Below are 19,862 nucleotides of genomic sequence, written 5' to 3' on the forward strand. Positions count from 1 at the left end.
ATTCTTGACAATCGTCATGCATACTACTGTTTAAAACACTGCATAATACAAGTATGTAGTACTGTGCTTTATGCAGTACTATATACTATGTACTATGTACTTCATGCAGTTAGTAGCATGCTAGTATTTCAGACATAGCCAACGTGATAAATTCAGAAAAAATACTAGACTTCTGTAAAGTTCAGTATGCAACAGTAAACATTTCCAACAATAGCATACTTAATTGTTGTCGCATTATTCTATGCATACAGAAAAAGCACTACGATACTATTGTACTCCAATTAAAAAGATAGTGTGCGACATTAAACACTAGCATGCTAAATTGTCACATGACATCATTAAGTTCATGTTTCCTGGTATGCACTTGCTGAAGTAAAGATGCACATTAAAACTAGTTTTGGACAATTGTGCAGCATACTAATTTTTGTAGCAACTACTGCTGCATGATACATTCTATTTCAGTATATACTGTGCAGTATGTATTTCAATATTTCAAGTTAGGCTATGTTCAGAGTGGAATACTAATGTTTCTTATTTATAAAAGTATATGCAATAATCAAACAGTAGCATACTAAATTGCCACTTGACCTCATTGCAGCCAAGTTACAAGTGCATTATGTGCATGTAAAAATAGCATACTACACGCTTGCTGAAGTATTGAGGTCTTTCGATGATGTAGTATGCTGTTGTTTACAATTATGTATTATATGCCTCTGCACAATACGTATGTAAGTATACAGTGCAGTATGCTAGTATATCTGCTAATCGGTGTATTCCACACATGTACATGAGCACGGTATGCATACTGCAAATCAAGTATGAGAAGTATCTATGGATATGTTAAAAAGAAAGCAATATGGATGGAAATAAGGAGCGCAGAGGTGGAAGAAACAAAGAAAGAATGCAAAAAAAAAGAGGAATAGAGTTGCGAGATGCCTTCTCAGCCCGAGCAGAATCATTAAAATTGCGCTCTGGCCTTGCAGACGTGAAAAAAATGCAACGCTGCAAGGTTCCCACCATCAAACATAACGTCCAACCTAAACACACACACACACACACACACAAACGGTCAGTCAATGCATCATCTGTTCCCGACACATAAAACGCTATGATGGATCTTCTGGCGAGAGAAGCTCATCAATATTGATGTCAGGCAGGTGAAGAAAGCAGAAAACAATGAGGTTTGTGTCTCGCGGACGGCGTCGAACAACTCTAACCCTCCCCGAAGACTTAAAAACAACCTCATGCCCTCGCATTTATCACAAACGCCGTCTGCCTGCCCACAAACATCCCACAACGTCTCTCTCGGAAACATCTCCGATCGTCCATCTCCTCTCAGTCGGGGAACTGGAAGCAGTCGCGCCATCGTAATTTTTTACGGTTGTGTGTCTTTTATAATTGTACTTTCGACCACAGGACCATAAAAATTACGTAAACATCATTATTCAGGCCCGTGTCGCTTGCTTAACTGGTGTTGTTTTAATCGAGCAGGTTTACGACGGGAAGAGCGATTGGCGCAAATGGGCCTGTTACAGGTATTCAGCGGAGGGCTGTCGTATTGATTTTGCAGCTGCGCGGAAAAACCAGTCGGTCTTTCTCAGAAACGCACGTGTGGGGTCGCGGAAGGGGGGCGGTCCGTTTCGAACACCTTGTTCAGAACAGGCCATTAACATTTCATTAGAGAGCGAAAGAGCATGAGAGGGAGAATGTGAGAAGAAAAATAAGAGAGAGAAAAAAGAAGGGGGGAGTGATTCTGACATCAGCAGCAGATGAAGGGAGGGAGAAATATTGGATCTATTTTTAGGCGCCGCTTGTATGCGCCAAAACCCAGCTTTACACGCTGAGACAGGAACAGGAATCCTCCAGAGAGAAGCCAGAGTCCTGATTAAAACATCAGCACTGACTCTCTCTCTCTCTCTCTCTCTCATCTTCTTCTTTTCTTCTCTATCTCTCATCGGGTTATTGTCTCCTCTGTTACACCCTTATTTAGTTCGCCACGCTCATAAAGGTTCCAAAGAGGTTTACATGAAACGGGTAGCTCCGGCCCTCGAATCTGATTGGTTGAGCTACCGTTGAAGCCGTTGTAAGTTACGCTGCACGCCTGCACCTTTGTTTACTTTGCGTGTCGCTTGGCAACCGCTCGGTTCCGACCACGGATGCCTCATTAGCGACTGTTTCTACGGACCGCAAGCCTCCGTAGAAGATCATCAACGCCCGCTTCTACGCCGCTGCCCGTTTAGCCCCGCCCACCGATCCGCGCGCGTAGCGTTCACGAAAAAGAGCCGAACGCATGTCCACGCAGAAACCAGGGCAACAAGACAGTGCCAAGTTTGTAAGTCTGTAAGTTGTTCATTTAATTTTACCGCGGATTCATTTACAAACAAGGCACAATTCGGCAAGGGACTTACAGAAAGATTGCTGTGCCGACTATATTGGATCGGACAGTTACGGTAATGCCGTAAAGTGTGAGTAACTGTTTTTATTATGTGGTCCCTATTGCTTTGTCTCTTCTTACTGATTGTTTGATACGTGTTAAGTTATTCATGTGTTTTTGTCCTAAATCACAGCGGCGTCCATCTGTGAGGAACGTAGGCTGACAAACACAACTGTTGGAGAATCCAAGCAGCTTAGAACTTTTAATGATGACGTTTTTGATGGAAACATCTTGAAAACAGCACAAAATAAACAAAAGCTGGTCACGACCCATTTAAGTTCCCATGAGTTTTTGAGTTCACGTGATGCCGTAACCTCTATTTCCCATTATCTCACCAAAGGGCCCTTTTAGTTCCTTTGATTTCATAGTAGAACATTGAATATTAAATATGTCACAATATAACCTTTTTTGGTATCATTATATTATAGACTTTTTTCAAAAAATGATCATTGCAAATTATTTCACTGTAGAAACTATTTTAGTTCTTTCAACCTTTTCTCGTCATTGTAAAAGCTTTATGTTTTCATGTCACATATTTATTATTTTTTTTTTTCTAAATTCTATGCCATAATAGAACGATTTTTAGTTTTTGTTATGTCATCGTACATTTTTTTTTATTTTAGGTCACTATAGTTTTTTTTTATGTTATAGTAAAAACTTTTTTTTATTTTAGGTCCTTGTTGAGCCTTTAATTCGTTTTTGTTATGTCGTCATAGAAACGTTTCCTTTTTAATTATTCATCAAATGGTTTTTAGCTTTTGTTCTCATAATAGAAACTCTCTTACATCTTAGGTCATTGTATAATAAATTTTTTACGTTTTTATCATGTCATATTTTTTAAGGCCATTGATGTCATTTTCATAGAAATTCTTTTAATTTTTTGTTTAATCGTAACATATTTTTTGAACTAGTGTAAACTAGACTCATTCATAATAAAATTCATACTGTGCTTTGTTTTGTTGCTTCTTGATTGAAAAGAGGGCTATTTCTTTTCCTTTTAAGAATGTACAGTATCAGCAGAGACCACCGAGGCAGTACGAGACCAAGGCGTTTGGTGTCTCATTTCATCACGGGAAGACGGATGGAGAGCTAGATTGAGAGAGAGAGTGAGTGATAGTGGAGGGCTAACTGGTTTAGGGGAAACTATTTCCCCTCTTCATGTTGCCTGGCAACAGTGATATCAGACTATTCTGATCTCGTCCGTGACTTCACACCTCGTCTTCGTCGTGTTCATTCAGCTTTACACTTCTGCTGTTTAGCAGGCGCCGTTAATTCCAGCCGAGGAAAAACTTACACAACCGGCAACATGAAAAGATGAAGTGTTGTGTTTGGCGTGCGGCGTCCTTCACCTGAGAGACTCTCGTGAATGGAGTTTTCAGTCAATAAAAAGCCAGCGGGGAAATAAGATATGAGAGTATGAATGCTTAGAGCAAATAAACAGAAATAGATTTATAAAAATGACAGAACCGAATCAGCTTAGAAAACAAAATAACAGACAAAATGAATCAGTCTGATGAATCAGTGAATGGTTGAAAAAGCGAATGAATCAACCAGTCAACTAATCATATGACTGAATCAGTAAGTGAGTAACTATACAAACAAACAACTGAATCAACCACTAATAAATCAGTGAGCGAGTGAATCAGTGGAACAATCGGTCAGGCAAAGCAATGAGTATATCAGAGATTGAATGAACAAACAAAAACAAATGAATCAGCCACTGGAACAACAAATCCAGTGAATCAATCAGTAAGTGAATAAACAAATGAATGACTCAATCACTGGAACAATCAATCAACTAATGCATAAATGAATCAGTGATTTGCTGAACGAATAAATGAATCAGCCATTGGAAGAACCAATGAACTGTTAGTGATTAAACACTACAATGAATAAATCAGTGAATGAGCAATTAAACAAACGAACAGAATAATGAAAAAAGCACTGAAGGATTGAGCAAACAAATGAATTAATGACTGGAATAATTATTAAACCAATGCAATTAATGAATTAGTTAATGATCAAACAAGCAGACAAACAAATGAATGCATCAAACACAAATCAAAAAATAAATCATTGAGTGAATTAATGAACAAATAAGTGAATTAATCCATCAGCTGAACTAACAAAGGAATCAGCGACCGATACAAGCAGTAGACCGATCCAATGAATTAAACAAATTAGTGATTAAACAAACAAGTGGACAAAACACTGAACAATCAATCCACCAATCCAGTGAACGAATCAGTGACAACAAACGAACAAGCAAAATTAATTAACCACTACAATGAATAAGTTAGCGAGCGAGTAAATGAACAAACGAATGAATAAATCAACAATCAGTCGACCAGTCCAACCAATGATTTGTTTGTTTGTTCAACCAAAGATGAGTTCATTTGTCTAGTGAGTACATGAACAAATGAATTAATCAACAACTGAACTAATGGATCGACCAATGCAATAAATACATCGACTAAATCAAGTCAGTGAGTGAATCAATCAACTAAAAAGATGCAGAATTATCTGTTTTCTTACCACTTCTGGTTGCAGTTTTGTGGCGAGGTCATGGATCGCTTTGACCAAGATGGTGATGGCCGACAAGATGAACACGACCCCGAGGATGACACATGCTCTGGAAAAACACACACACACACACACACACACACACACACACACACACACAGGTACAGTGAGTAAACCATGGCATCAATCCAACTGATGCTTTATTGAGTTCATGCTCTAATTCCCCTCCTGTGTCTGAGTCAGTTAATAAAACACGGCTCTGAAGCTTCTGCTCGCTTTAGTACCTCGATCTTATTAGGCCTGTCAAGCCCCGTGCTTATAAATGAAGGCAGTGAGGACTGTAGTTGTCTAATTAAGCCTGGTTAATAGACGAGAGCATCTGTTCCACTATTTACTCTGCTGCAGGGGTAGTAGGGTGAAATCAGGTGAAGTTTTAGGGCCGTTCTACTCTGTTTCTCACACGTGGATCGTATCGGGCTTTGTAAGCTCAGTTCGTTAAGTCTGTGTTTTGGTTAGTGATTAATTCATCAAGCCAAACAAATACTCATGAACAGCTATAGCCTCGGGAGATCAAATTAAAATGAAATTAAGACATGCAGATTCATTTAATCTAGTTTCTCTCATAAAATCAGGCCAAGAAGGAACTCCGCTGATGCTGGAGAGTTTTTTTTCGGTGCTGGGTTCAATAGTGAATTTAATATTTAGTGTGTGGAAAATATTTTTAGCAATGCAAACATGTGTTAAAAGTTAAATCTATATTCAAAGTATATTTAAAGTTGCATTTTTCAGAAAGTTAAAATATAAAAAGCTAATCATTTGTGGTGTGTGTGTGTTTTTTTTTTCAAAAAATGCTGGTAAGTATTTATTTTCAGGTAAAAACTAGGCTCTTTTGACTTGGTCAAGCAAGCAGCTACCTAGCAACTGCCTAGCACCCCCTTAGGAACTATTCTGAACACATTATCCACCTAGCATACTACTTTAGTAACCCCATAGCAACACCATAGCATTGTCCTAGCACTCACACCCTAGTAACTGCCTAGAAGCTTCCTAGCAACCTCTTAGAACACTTCAATACTGTTCTAGCATTCAGAACTAGCCACCTAGCAACACTAGGTGCTGGAGTACTTTAGTAACCCCATTTCAGTGCCACAGTAATCATGTTAGCATTGTCCTAGCAACCACATCCTAGTAGCTGCATAGAAACTTCCTAGCAACTACTTAGAACACACTAACAACCACATAGGAATGCTCTACCAAGTACCAACCAAACACCCTAAAAACTACCTATTAAGTACTAGCAAGTAGTTATTACCCTCAACAAGCAATAATCCCATAGCAATCGCCCATAGCATTGTCCTAGCAACAACACCCTAGACATTTCCTAGCAATCCCTTACATCACCTCAGCATTGTTCTAGCAACTACTAAGAGTACTTTAGTAACCCTATGGCAATGCCATAACAATCACCTTAGCATTGTCCTAGAAATCACACCCTAGTAACTGTATAGAAACCTTGTAGCAACCACTTTAGATACACTAACAACCACCTTGGAACTGTTCGGAGTACTTCAATAACCTCCCACAACACATTAGCAACCCTTTAGCAATGCTCTAACAACAACTCAGAACACTTCAGTAATCCCCAATTAAACTCCCTTAGAACCACTCGCCTAGAAATGCCCTACCCTACAGAACACACTAGCAACCACACAGAACAACTTAGTAACCATATAGGAACAACCTGGCAATTTCCTAGAAACCATGCAGAACATAACAGCAACTACATCCAACACCATAGCAACAACTCAATTCAATGACCTACACAAAATGCATAACACAGTAACATATGCTTAACAACGCCCTAGCAAACAGTCTAAACCCCACAGAAAGTCTCTAGAAGCCACTCGGAGCACCCTAGCAACCAATGTAGCACTTCACTAGAAACCATGCAGAACATAATAGCATGACCCTAGTCTCCTACTGTAGTGATTACCTAAAAGTCATGCAGAACATGACAGAATCACCATAGCAACCGTTCAAAACAACCTATCAACCACCCACTGTAGCAATTCCCTAGCAACCACTCAGAACACCTTAGCAACAACCTGCTGTATCAATAGCCTAGAAAACACCCGGAATATAACAGCATCACCCTTGCGACCGCTAAACTACAGCAATATTCTACAAAACACACCAACATCCACCTAGCAACGCCCTAGCAACCAGTCAGTACGCCTTAGTAAAGAATCGTTCCAACAACCACCTCTCAAAATCTCGCTACCAATTTTTGCACTTTAACATCTGTTGGGCTCCACCGTTATTCTCAAACGGTTTGAATGTTCATGAGTCTGCAGTCAAGTAGACACGTCATCTCGCTAATGCAGCCTGTGTTATGATGTAATCTGTCTCCAGGGCGATCCACATGTCGGCAGATTCCTCCAGAGACACCTCAGAGGCCCACGGCTTCATGGTGCATTACAAACCCAGTCATTACGTGTGTGTACGGTACTGTACTGTCTACACACTTCCCGCATCTCTTTTTCTCAGCTTCCTCTTCTTTCTTTCCGTTCACAAAGCCCTCCCGCCCTTTTGCCATCTCTATTCTGTCCCTCAGCTGATAAAGGATGCCGAACACAGAGAGGGATTGTCTAAGGACCCACTTTAGACATGAAACCCAGAGCGGGGCCACTTCCTGTGGGACAGGAGAGTCTGTGTGCCTGGCCTCCATCCATCAATGCTGGTGGGCTTTAGGAAAAGTGAACCTGCTTTAACCCGCTGAGGTGAATTGCGCTAATTTTGTCTTAAAGATACAACGCGTCTCATTTTAAAGATCATGGGTTGTTTGGATAATTAGTCGCGCATCTCGATTGACCACAAAACATCCATTCAATGTCAAAATTTCGACATCATTACCTCGAAAGATCAATCTGACCTTCCGCTCTCTCTGTTGCCCAGAAACAACATCTAATTGGCTCCCGACACTACCCAGAATCCCCGCTGAGCACGAACTATACCAGCGTTTGCTTTAATGGAGGATCACGTGTACTTACATGTATTCTCGGTGTGCTGAATGCACCGCCGCCGCGTTACTGTATCGCCAAAGCACGATGATGGAGGACAGGACGTCTAGAGTGGCATCAAACTGCAAACGAATGGACAACAATGACAAAGACAAGCATTAAAACGTTAAAAATAATTAAAATTTAATTACACAAAGTGTTTGCCTACTTACGGCAAATCCAAACGCTGATGCACTATGCCGCATTATAGAAACAGCTGCAAAAGAAATGAGGAAAAATGATTTCAATTTAAAATGATTTCAACTTTTAAAAAATGTAATAGTTTTTACCATTTTAGAAAATATTTTACTAATATATTTGTAAAATATTATATTGCTAATATATAATTTATTTGTTTGTTTAATGTTTACCTTTAAAACAGCTGCGTTGGACAAACTTTAAATGTGTAGCGTTTATTTATTTAAAATTTTTCACTTAATAAATAAATCGCAAATGAGACTTTATATTTTCATAGTTTCGTGGTTTAAAGAACTGTAAACATAAAGTGTAAAATATGTTTAATATGTTAATATGTTTAGAAAAATATTGTTATAAATAAATACATGAATAAATTAAAAAGGTAGTTCCTTAGCTGGATAAGCTTTAAATGTGATGTGTTTATTTATTTATTTATTTTAATATTGCTTTAAACCAATAAATACCTACATGCATCCATACTGTGAACCTTTAATGTTTTTTTACAGATAAATACATTTTACTATTAAAAGTCCATTAGTTATTTTAATTATTCTTTTAATAATATTTGATAATGAATTATAATTATACTGGCAATGAACATATACTGGGTTATGAATTAATACGAGGGTTAATTTACTTTTCACAGTTTGTATCCAGTCACTCCAACATTAAGGAAATATATACTGTTAATATTGATTTTAATAAGTGTTTGTCTCAGATATATATCTAAACATCATATATATATATATATATATATATATATATATATATATATATATATATATATATATATATGCATTCCCCTGCTGTAAAACCGTTTTGAATGATTTCCAGCAAGTAAAGTAGCTCGGATCAGGTTTCATCTCTTCACACTGTGATGTCAGCACATGGTGTGGATCTGAGCTACTCAAACGCCAGCGTGGCTTGTGTCCAGTTATCGACCTTATATTGACCTCTAATGCACCTGAACCCTCTATCCTGAGACAGGATGAGCGATCCGAGATATCCCATCCTCTTCTACAGGGTCAGCCAAACTCTCAAAGTGCTCGGATTTGCGTTCCAGGACAATTTGTGCACTTGATTGTACAGTACAGCGATATAGAACACACTACAGTTTGGTAAAGAACAGTAATTCTGTAAACATTGACAAAATCAAAATAATTTTCTCAATATTCTTTTTAGATTCTATTTTCGCTAGCATGGAACTGTTCCAGAAAATATGGAGCGTTCAAATCATTTCTGTCCAAACCAGATTTCTGTGCTGCGGAAGCACACGTAGAACATTCAAGATGGTTGTTTATAAAACAATTCCAAATGTCCTAAGAAGGTTTTCTTATTGGTTATTTTTATTTATTTATTTTAGGGGTTTTTTGTAGTGCAGAACGATCCCAGCAAACAAAAAACATTTGTATAACATTAACATGTAGTTCCAGTTTGGTTACTTTTTGAGAACTAATTCCAAATGTTCTAAGAATGTTCTTTTTACAGAATGATCGTTTGATCGCTTGATTTGGAACCAATTGTAAAAGTTTTTTTGTGCTGAAAAACACAGCAATCATAGAACATTTCACTAGCATTAGCATACGGTTCCAAATGTTCTAAGAATGTTCTTTTTACAGAATGCTCAGAATATTTTGATCGTTTGATCACTTCATTTGGAACCAATTGTAAAAGTTTTTTTGTGCTGCAAAACCCAGCAGTCATAGAACATTTCCCTGACATTAGCATACGGTTCCAAATGTTCTAAGAATGTTCTCTTTATGTGCTGTTTTTGTGGTGCAAAACGCGCAAATAACCAAAAACCAGTTCCAAGAATATTCTCTTTAGGTTCTATTTTTGTGACCATGAATATAGAACCAATACAATAGTTGACGAATGAATTAAGGTGGTGTTGCGACATCGACCTTTCCAAACGACTTCAATAATTACGCTCAAAGACGCCAGCGTTAGTCTTTAGCTAAGGTTTACGCACACATTCAAATGGCAGAAATCATTACTCAAACCCAAACACACACTCTCTCTGTTCCTCAGGAACACTGTTAAAAATGAATAACGGCGCTGCTGCGGCATGAGATGAAAGATTTAGCAGTTGCTAAATATAAACTCTGTTCCTTTTAGTAAAATCCACTCCGTTTTAGAGGTCTCAGCCGATTTCGCGTCTTCAAGTGGCCTGAAGAACTCAAGAAACACGCTGACAGTCAATCAAACATACATGATCCATGCAGTCATCCCATCGGACACGCTAGAAGTTGTATCAGGAACAACATCTGCATCCTAATCTTACATCAAACTGCAAGGGCTTTTAGTTGTACCACATGCAGTGCATCTTGGGTAACAGGCAAGGATTTATGGAGACTCGTGTATCTGTGGAAAGCTGAAACCATTCCCTGCTCATTAGGAAGTCATATTTATGCTGATATGTGAAGTCAGCAGCTTCTACGAGGAGTGCTGAGGCTGCGGCCTGAGCCGATTATGAAAATGACGAAGCTCGTGAAAAACCGTGGGATATCGTAGGATCACAACGATGCATCATGGGAATACAGGGGTGGGTTATTTAGCTTTAGCATGTCATTGGTGTATGCTCCGAATGGACATTTCATTTCAAAGGCACGTCGTAGAATGCAATTTTGCGCAAAAGCCGAAAACTATCGATAACTGCTGCTAGCGTAACTAATGTGTGCATTGTACATTTTTTACATATTTTTAGTTTCTAGATGATATTTGCCAGGCTGTGTGTCCTTATGTCATTAATATTTTTAATTTTGTTTATTATTATTACATGTATGGTAGCGCGTTGTTACAGCGTTGTTTTGCAGTCGTGTTGCGTGCATATAAATAATTATTATAGTAATTATCATCTGCATTAATGTTATGCAATTTATCATCGCTCATAAAGGTATGGTATCAAAATGTTGCTTTTCTATTGACAGCTGTATTTGTATTTTACTAGATCTGGTCCTGTTTTTAATGTTTTCAAGTACTGTAAATCATCCCCATGTGGCATTTTATTCTTTTTATTATATTTTAGGACATGTTCATTAAGAGTCCTGCACATTTATGTTACATGTCTGTTTTAGCATTGTGTTTCACCCCGAGGTGTACAGAACAATCACGCAAAACCTGTAACTTATAATGTAATGAAAAATTGATTTTGTGCATATGAGCATATATGGCTCAGAAAAAACCTGATATACATTCCAGCACAGAATGAAGAATGTTTGATTTACCAGAGCTTATGGGAAAATTTGCGTAACTAATACAACACTGTTTTTGCGCCTACACTAATATTTTAAGTAGCTCAAAAAGCCTAACAAACACCCAATTATTGATGGTTATGAATGCTACGAAAAAATTGCATTAATCATAGAGTATTGTAAAAAAAATCGCAACATAGATTTTATGTTTTTTTCGTATTTTACAAATCAGCATTTGAGCATATGTTACTCAAAAAAGCCGACACACATTATAGGTTATGAATGCTTGATACGGGAGAACATGAGAAGACGTACGAAGTAAAAATTAGCAAAACTTACAGTATTGCAAAAAAAAAAAAATTGATTTTGTTTTTCGTATTTTACAAATCTACACCTCGCTAGGTTACGAACTTTTGCGCAACTCAAAATATCTCAACATTGATTTTTTTGTGTACTTTGGTATTTTACAAATAAATGCTTGTATAGCTGAACTAAAAAGCTGGCGGCCACCCATCCGTCCAGCTGATGGCCGTTCGGACATGAGCGGTTTTTAAGGGCTGCTCTGCGGCAAGAAGCGTTCTGTGACAGTTATCCTCAGGAGCATCAGCGGCGCACGATGTGTAAACTCACTGAAGATCTCGTCCTTGACTGCGTTAAGGAAGCTTGCGGATCTCACGGTTCGGCGGGACAAATATTTGTGGATTAAAATAGATGTTCGCGGTGTGCTGCGCGTAGCTGCGCTCTCTACTTTCTTTTAGGTGTTTCTTCTGTGAAAATAGGGCAGAGCCTTTGGAGACGGCGAGATGCAGAATGCTGAAATCCAACACAACAGCTGCTCTGAAAAACCTGTCTTCCGCTCGGCCTGTCTTTTTTTTTTTTTTTGCCTCGCACACACATTGCATCTTCACACGCGAACCAAAACAGGGAATGCGATCTAGTTTCTGTGTCAGAGCTGGTGAATAAATTTGCATGTTGTTATCGCTTACAGGACATTTTCAGAGTCACTAGAAAGACCTCTGAATGGTCGATATTATGATTCTTCGCAAACTTAATATACCTAAACCTGTTAGGTTAAACATATTTGATTAGCTATAGAATTAGTTTTACTCTTAACACTAATATTAAACATTTCTAACTGTGTTTAAGCCAAGCTGAATACGTTTAGTACATTATAGAGCTGGGTCAATATTAAGTTACGCATTTATTAATTCTGTTTTGCCATTCATTGCATCTCCGATCAACACCATAGTCTTTTGTTTTAGCGTTTTTGAATGAATCAAGTGAATCAGTGATTCAATCAGCCATTCATAATGACACCAGCTATTCTTACTGTTTTTCATTTTTTAAATCTTTTTATGTTTTCGGCTCGTTTGTCTTGTCGTTTCTCATAGATCTCATATGGGCTTCAGGTCAGACATGTTGACCGGCCGATCAAGCACAGTAATATCACGGTCAGCAAACCACTTAGAAGTGAAGTCAAGGAAATCAGCATCTCCATAAAAGATGGAAACACAAAGCGCTCCAAAGTCTATTGACTTTTGACATTTTGAAACGCAATGGAACAAACATCAACAGATGTCACAGCACCCTAAACCATCACTGACTTCAGAAACCTCATACTGGACTTCAAGCAGCTCGGATGCTCTGCCTCTCCAGTCTTCCTCCGGACTTTAAACCACTGAGCAACAGTCCGGTTATATTTCTCCTTATCCCAAGTAGAAGGCTTCAGAGTTTCTGTTTCAGCTTCGGCTGCTCTTTGGCCGAAGAGCGTTTGACTCTCGATGCGATGGCTCCAGCGGAAACCTTCCGAAGCTCTTCAAAGCGTGTCAGTAATCTCAAGCTTGAGGTCATCCATGTTGCTTTTGCACCATTTCCTACCCGATTTCTTCCTTCCAGACAACTTTGCATGCAATGCGCTTGGATACAGCACTCTGTGAACAGCCAGCCCGTTCAGTAATGACCTTCTGTGACTTAATCTCTATGTGGAGGGGGTCAGTGATCGTTGTCCTTGGCCAACTCAGCAGTCTTGCTCATTATTGTGGTCTCAAAGATCAAGGGATACGGTACGGCTGGTCCTTTAATAACACTCAGATGTGCTAATATTTTGAGATACTGGATTTTTGACTTTCTTAAACACGTGTGGACACGGAAGAGAACATTCGTTAGGCTGTTTTTGTTTTCTTTGCACGCAAAAATACGTTCTTGTAGCTTCCTAATATTACGTTGAACCACCGACGTCGCATTTCAACGATGTTTGACCTTTCTGGACCTTGCACGAGTCGGTTGCGCGGAGCTTCAGAAAGCTCTCGGATTTTATTTGTGTTCTGAAGATGAACGAAGGTCTTATGGAGGTAATTAATTGCAGAATTTTTATTTTCGGATAAACTATCCCTTTGATGTTAAAGCTGATATGTTTAGATATTCCATTCCACTAGATATTCCTCTAACTATTTACCAACCCGAAATCCAAAAGACTGTGACTTTTTTTTAGCTATTTGTTCTCACAATGCCGTTTACTTGACTCACTGTGTTGATGTTTTAAAAAACCAGAGGAGGTGCAGAGAGGGCAAAGCACCCTCCACCTCTCTCCGCTCTCTCTCTATCTGTCTTCCATCTTTTATTTTTAGACTCGGGGCTCTATGGGAGTTGGCATGCTGGCTTTTACAGGCTGGTAGTGCTGAATGCATTAATATCAGAGCGAACTACCCCTCCCCTATCCGTGACCTCTCCTCGCCCAGTGTGATATTTGCATTCTCTCCCTACCGCAAGAAAAATTTCCACGCGCACAGGCACACTCATTTCCTTTTGTTCAGTCCGAAGTCGCTTCATTCTTCAGGAAGTGGCATTTAAACGGATTTCGCTGCGAAGGAGAAATTTCTGGACGTGTTTATTAGGTTTGGAGGTATGCGCGCGCGCGCGAAGCAGAAGACGCTCTGTCGCTGAGAGCGTGTTAATTGGCTGCGCTGGAAGCCGCGAGACATCTGGGAATTCAGCTCACAGTCTGGCATATATTAGACCATTTCTCTTCTTCTTCTCCTCCTTTCTTCCATCCCTCCTTCTTCGCGCCTTCATCGGTTTCCGAACTCCTCTGAAACGTACACAGACCTTCGCCGCGCGCGCACACACCCGCCTCGGTCCCTTCGGGGCGGACGGGAGTAGCGCAGCCGTTAATGAAAAACGAGCCATCCCGCTTATGCTTACACTTCAGGGAAGACGGCGAGACTCGGATCGCCTTATCAGACACTTTATCTGAACCGATTCGAGGATAATTCGGTTAAAGCCGTAATCCAGTCGTCAAATATAGATTTTGATCTTCTCAAAACCCACACTGACCCAAATGCGCGGCACCCAAACATAAGAAGACTGCGTGGAAGTCGAGATATTATTTTTATGGCTTTTAGTGCGCTTATTGAGGTCTCTATACGCTAATGTACTTCTAAATAGCGTGGCAGACGAAAAAACGGCTGGCGCGATCGCACAGGCTTACATTAAAGAGGGCTAAAAGTCATTTCTAGAGAGTTGAATATCATAGAGACTTCAGTTGGACTTGGGCCCGCAGCCTATCTAGCAATCGAGCTAGCAATGAAGCACAGCAGATACCACCAGGACTGGGTTGATTAACTTAATCTGTTACTCCAAATCAAAAGAGAAGAATTGTAGTTAATAACAGTACATTTTATTTGCCTAAACAATGTAATCGAACTACGTTTTTATTACTTTTAGATTACTTTTGATCAAATTAATTTATCATATTGTTTTAAATAGGATAAACGTCCCATATGATATGAAAAATAAGTAGAGAAAAATATATTTTATAATATATAATAATAATAATAATTAAATAACTAAAAATATATATATATATATATATATATATATATAATAAAAAATTAATATATAATATATATATAAAATATATATATAAATTTTTAAAAATAAAGTTGCATTTCCCTAAAATCTCATATATAAGGTTTTAAATATATTATGCGAAAGAGGTTTGGCCGGCAAAGGAAAAAAAAAAAGTTTGGGAATCCCTGCATACATAAGAAATAATGTGAATTTGAACATGAACCGAGAAACCAAAATTTCCCTTGATCTTTTGAAACCGAGATTGAACTATAAAGGCATCCTTTAAATTTCAGGATTCAAATCTTTCTTGTTAGTCTAAAAACCGCTTATATTGGAGTCATTCTGCCAGAAAGACTGCTACTCTATAATGCAAAAGTGCGGAAAAACACCACCTCTGCAGAAGAAGATCAACGCCTGATTCTTGGAAAGTCAATGGTGACCCAAAACAGCCTGGTTACTAACTTTCTTCAAAATATCTTCCTTTGTGTTCGGCAGAACAAAGATATTCATACAGATTTTCATCATCCTCGGGGGAGAGTAAATGATAAGAGAAATTAAATTTTTGAGTGAACTATGCCTTTAAGTGTGCTTCTTCCTGATAACAAGCAGTACAGAACAACGCACCACTCATTCGGGTATTTGGGCAGATTTTGGAGGCATCCGCTTGGCATTCAAGACAAGTTCAATTATCTGTCAAACAGTTAAACGCTGATCAAATATTTGTTTTCCCACACGTGTTTATACAGCATAACGATATTTGCTAGTAGTTGACAAGTTTGTGTGTTTAAACCTTTTAAAAGGGTTAAACGGGAACAGGAAGTGAGGCTATTAGTATTTTTACAGAATAATGCTAACCGCTAATGCTAACACTAATCCGCACTGACTCCTGCCACATAATGCAGCAATTTCAACTGTTAATTTACATTTAGGTGGTTTCTGAGAGGCTAGCAAGCTAGCGTAGAAAACGTAAGATCCCGTCTTCCCTGCGAATCACTTTCCAAAGTCACGCCCGCTCCACAAAAAAAAAACATTTTGTTAACAAAACAGCGGCTGTTCGTGCCGTAGCCACCTGCCATGCTAAGCGCTCCAAAAAAGCATTTTAGCATTAGCAAGCACCACAATGAACGTAGAAAAAAAAGTAATCCTACGTTTTTATTGTGTTTTCCGCCGGTTGATATACTAAAACAATTAGCTTATTATTAGCTTATATTATTAGCTTATAATTAGCTTATATTATCTCTGTCGCCTGCTCTTACCGGCCGCCTGCATTTCATTTCCTTCGACGCCAAAACGTCGCTGATAGAGAGAGACGACCGAGCGACAGCATCTCTCAGGCCTCGTCGCCCCGGAGTTGCTATGTGACCGAATCTTCACAGCCTGGCAACGTGAGTCCCAGAGCCCCCGTCCGACTCTGGAAGTGTAAGGTGAGTCATTTCCATCCCGAGGGACGGAGCGCAGAGAAAGAAACCGTTCCCTCTAAATCACACATCAAATCCAGCTTCTGTTAGCTGCTCCTAGATTAAACCGCATGGCCCGAAACCAGTCTACGGAATGATTAAGCGCACTTTGGGCTGAGAAAACAACAATAGCCCGCGTGAGGCCAACTTGAGCGCCCCGGCTTAAAGATTTAAGGGAATATTCGGGGGTTCGAGTTAAGCTCTATCGTAAGCGTTTGAGGCATAACGCCGATTAAAACCTAAAATGTCCCTCAGATCTTTTCGGGAAATGCAAGGTCAGGATGAGTTCACCGCAGTTCTCCAGAAAACAGCAAATGCTATCCAAACATTGCATGCCGAAACTTCCCAGTGCAGTCTATATAGAGCACGGATAGTAAGGATAGCATGATATTGAGAATGTAGACAGGGTAAAACTCTGCTGAAGTACATTTCATATTCAAAAGAGACTTAACAATTCCTTTTATTACTTGATCTCTTCTCTCTGACGGTCTCGCGTTTTGTTTTGTTTTACCTTTAAGGATAATCTGTGTTTGTAGCTGAGAAGAAAGTGCGTTTCAAATGCGCTGTATTTGGTTTTTACAATGTTCCCGTGTGTCTGAGTTTATCCTCTGCTCTTTCTTTCAGCCAAGATTATCAAAGTAATTTTGCAGAACAGCCATGAGGAAACGAGTCAAACCTGATCTTGTGTATCAAGCTCATGGCACTGAACCAAACTACACTCAGCTGTTAGCTCTGCTTTACCCGGAAAAAAAATTATATGATATACTTACGTGTATATGGACAGATGGTATATGGTATATATACTTTGTAATTAATTGTCTTATTATATAAATGACATATAATTAATGATATAATTAAATATATAAAATATTTAATATCATTAATTATATGTAATTTATTTAATTATTATTTAATTTAATTATATTACTTTATGATAACAAATATATATATATATATATATATATATATATATATATATATATATATATATATATGTATATATGTATATATATATATATAGATAGATACAATTACCTGTATTAATAATTTATATAAATAATTATATAATTAAATACACAATCTAAAAAATATTTTAAATGTTTATATAATGATACATAAAATTAACATATAATATTATTATATTTAATATATTAAACATTATATATTATACTTTGTGTAAAAGAAATATGTGCATGCATCATTATGATTCGACGTCCAACTGTAAGTTCAGTTATGCCGTTTTTTTTTCTTTACAATTGTATCAGAAAGTCCCAAAAGAGTAAGGCTACATCGACTTCAAAACAGGATATGACATCATACGGGTCTGTATCATCGAGGGGCCTGTGATGCTCTGGAGATGAGGGTCCGGATACTCACTGAACGCAGCGATGGCTAAGATCATCGTCACCACAATGGAGACCCACGATACCCATAATGCCTTTTTTCTGTAACTCTGAGCCTCGTGGGGTTTCAGACGCATGCTGCTCTCCAGGAGCCCTGCTGAGGGACAGCGCTCGGTTAGCTCACGTCACGTCATCTCAGAGCCACTCAGTGGGATTTATCCTCAAATAAGTGCATGAAGTGTACGAGACACACCGGGGCTACTTGTCACAAGCACCACATCTCAGCAGCTGAGGTTTTGATTAAAAAGCCAGATTACTCGAATGGTTTTTTGTTTAGTTTGTTGATTTATAGCATCTAGATCAAAACTGTCTTAAATCAGGATGAATTTTGTTCTCAAAACTACAGCTGTAGCTGCTGTGCACAATAGAATCACACTAGAATTCATTCAGAAAAGATCCAACTATATAATGAATGAGAGTCTGCATTCTAAACATAAGGCTGGGGCAAGTTGTCACATACAAATTGTGACGTAAGAATCACACTTTCTGCTCGACAAAACAACCATTTACATTTTTATATATATAATAGAAAATATTTTTTGTACATACATACATACATATATATATATATATATATATATATATATATATATATATATATATATATATATATATATATATATATATATTTTTTTTTTTTTATTTATTTTTATTTATTTATTTATTTATTATTATTATTTTATTTTTTTATACACATCCTTTTGGAAACAACCATTCAAATTCTGTAATAAAATAATTTCAATGTATCTTTTTATATATATATTTTTTTATTTATTGCAATTCCAGTAGTCTATAAATATAAGCTGTGAAACATACTTTTAAAAATATAATTTTGTAATTTAGATGTTATCTCCATAGACGAATTAATTACCGCCGTATTCAATTCCATATTCTTTATTCATTTATTTGTTTTTCTTTTTCATTCTGTACTTAAGACTTTATTTTTCGTGTCTTTACAAAAAACTCTGACTTTCAGAAATATAAACCAACCTGATAAATGTTCGCTGGAGTATAGCTAAACGTGACAACTTGCCCCGGGTTCCGCTTTATATGCAATTTTTTTCCAAGTCAAAAGTGTTTAAAAGCCAAACTCGTACCGTTGTCGTCCGTCTCTCCCATTTTCATCTGCTGCTCCATGTTGAAAGTGTCTGCTTGGCTCGGATGGTGCCCGTTCGCAGGAGTCGATGCTGAACCCAACACCGCTGGATCCGGAACAGAGGCGGGTCCGGGATCAGGACCGGGGTCTGCGGGACCGGCGGTGGGGTCGGCAGCAGAAGAGGGCTCCGTCATGATGGTGGGGTCCCGGGTTCAAATGATCGCGAGCATCCGAGGAATGTGACACCTGCACGCGAGCGGACGAGACGCGACTGCCGGAGAGCGCCGAGCGCAGCGCTCGCGCAAGCGCGCACGCACGCGCTAATTAAACACACGCACGTGCGAATCGCGCTTCACAAACAGACTCGCTCCTCCAAACGTTTCGAAAAACTGTTATTAGCCCGCTATTATCAAATAACAATAGCGGAAATATGGGGAACCCGTCTGTGAGCTCTGGTGACTTGTGATCAAGCTGCCATCTGGTCACATCAAAATAGTTCACACTTCACACATGAACAGAAACCGCTTATTTAAATAAACTACTCCTGAACGGAAACGAGAGAAAGAGCTGTGCTGGTTCATCTCGGCACGACTGTGCTTCGATATATATATATATATGGGTTCTTATAAGGTCATAAACTTTTTTTATC

The 19,862-nt window shown here is 38.5% G+C and overlaps 1 protein-coding gene across 2 annotated transcripts in view; it reads right to left on the bottom strand.

Annotated features, from left to right (window-relative positions):
- tmem163b (transmembrane protein 163b) overlaps positions 1–19,699 on the bottom strand; it is a 27,528-nt gene extending 7,829 nt beyond the window's left edge. The window contains exons 1-5 of one of the 2 annotated variants that reach the window (XM_043222423.1): positions 19,215–19,698; positions 18,092–18,211; positions 8,190–8,233; positions 8,008–8,099; positions 4,970–5,066 (exon numbers count right to left, since the gene is read on the bottom strand). In XM_043222423.1, coding sequence (XP_043078358.1) covers positions 4,970–5,066; positions 8,008–8,099; positions 8,190–8,233; positions 18,092–18,211; positions 19,215–19,407 — 546 coding nt within the window. In that variant the 5' untranslated portion in view covers positions 19,408–19,698. Of the gene's footprint in view, positions 1–4,969; positions 5,067–8,007; positions 8,100–8,189; positions 8,234–18,091; positions 18,212–19,214 lie in introns of both variants that reach the window. The other variant, XM_043222424.1, reaches the window with a different exon arrangement.
- Positions 19,700–19,862: the final 163 nt, after the last annotated feature.

This window comes from Puntigrus tetrazona, chromosome 22 (genome assembly GCF_018831695.1).
Source record: "Puntigrus tetrazona isolate hp1 chromosome 22, ASM1883169v1, whole genome shotgun sequence".
Lineage (NCBI taxonomy): Eukaryota > Metazoa > Chordata > Actinopteri > Cypriniformes > Cyprinidae > Puntigrus > Puntigrus tetrazona.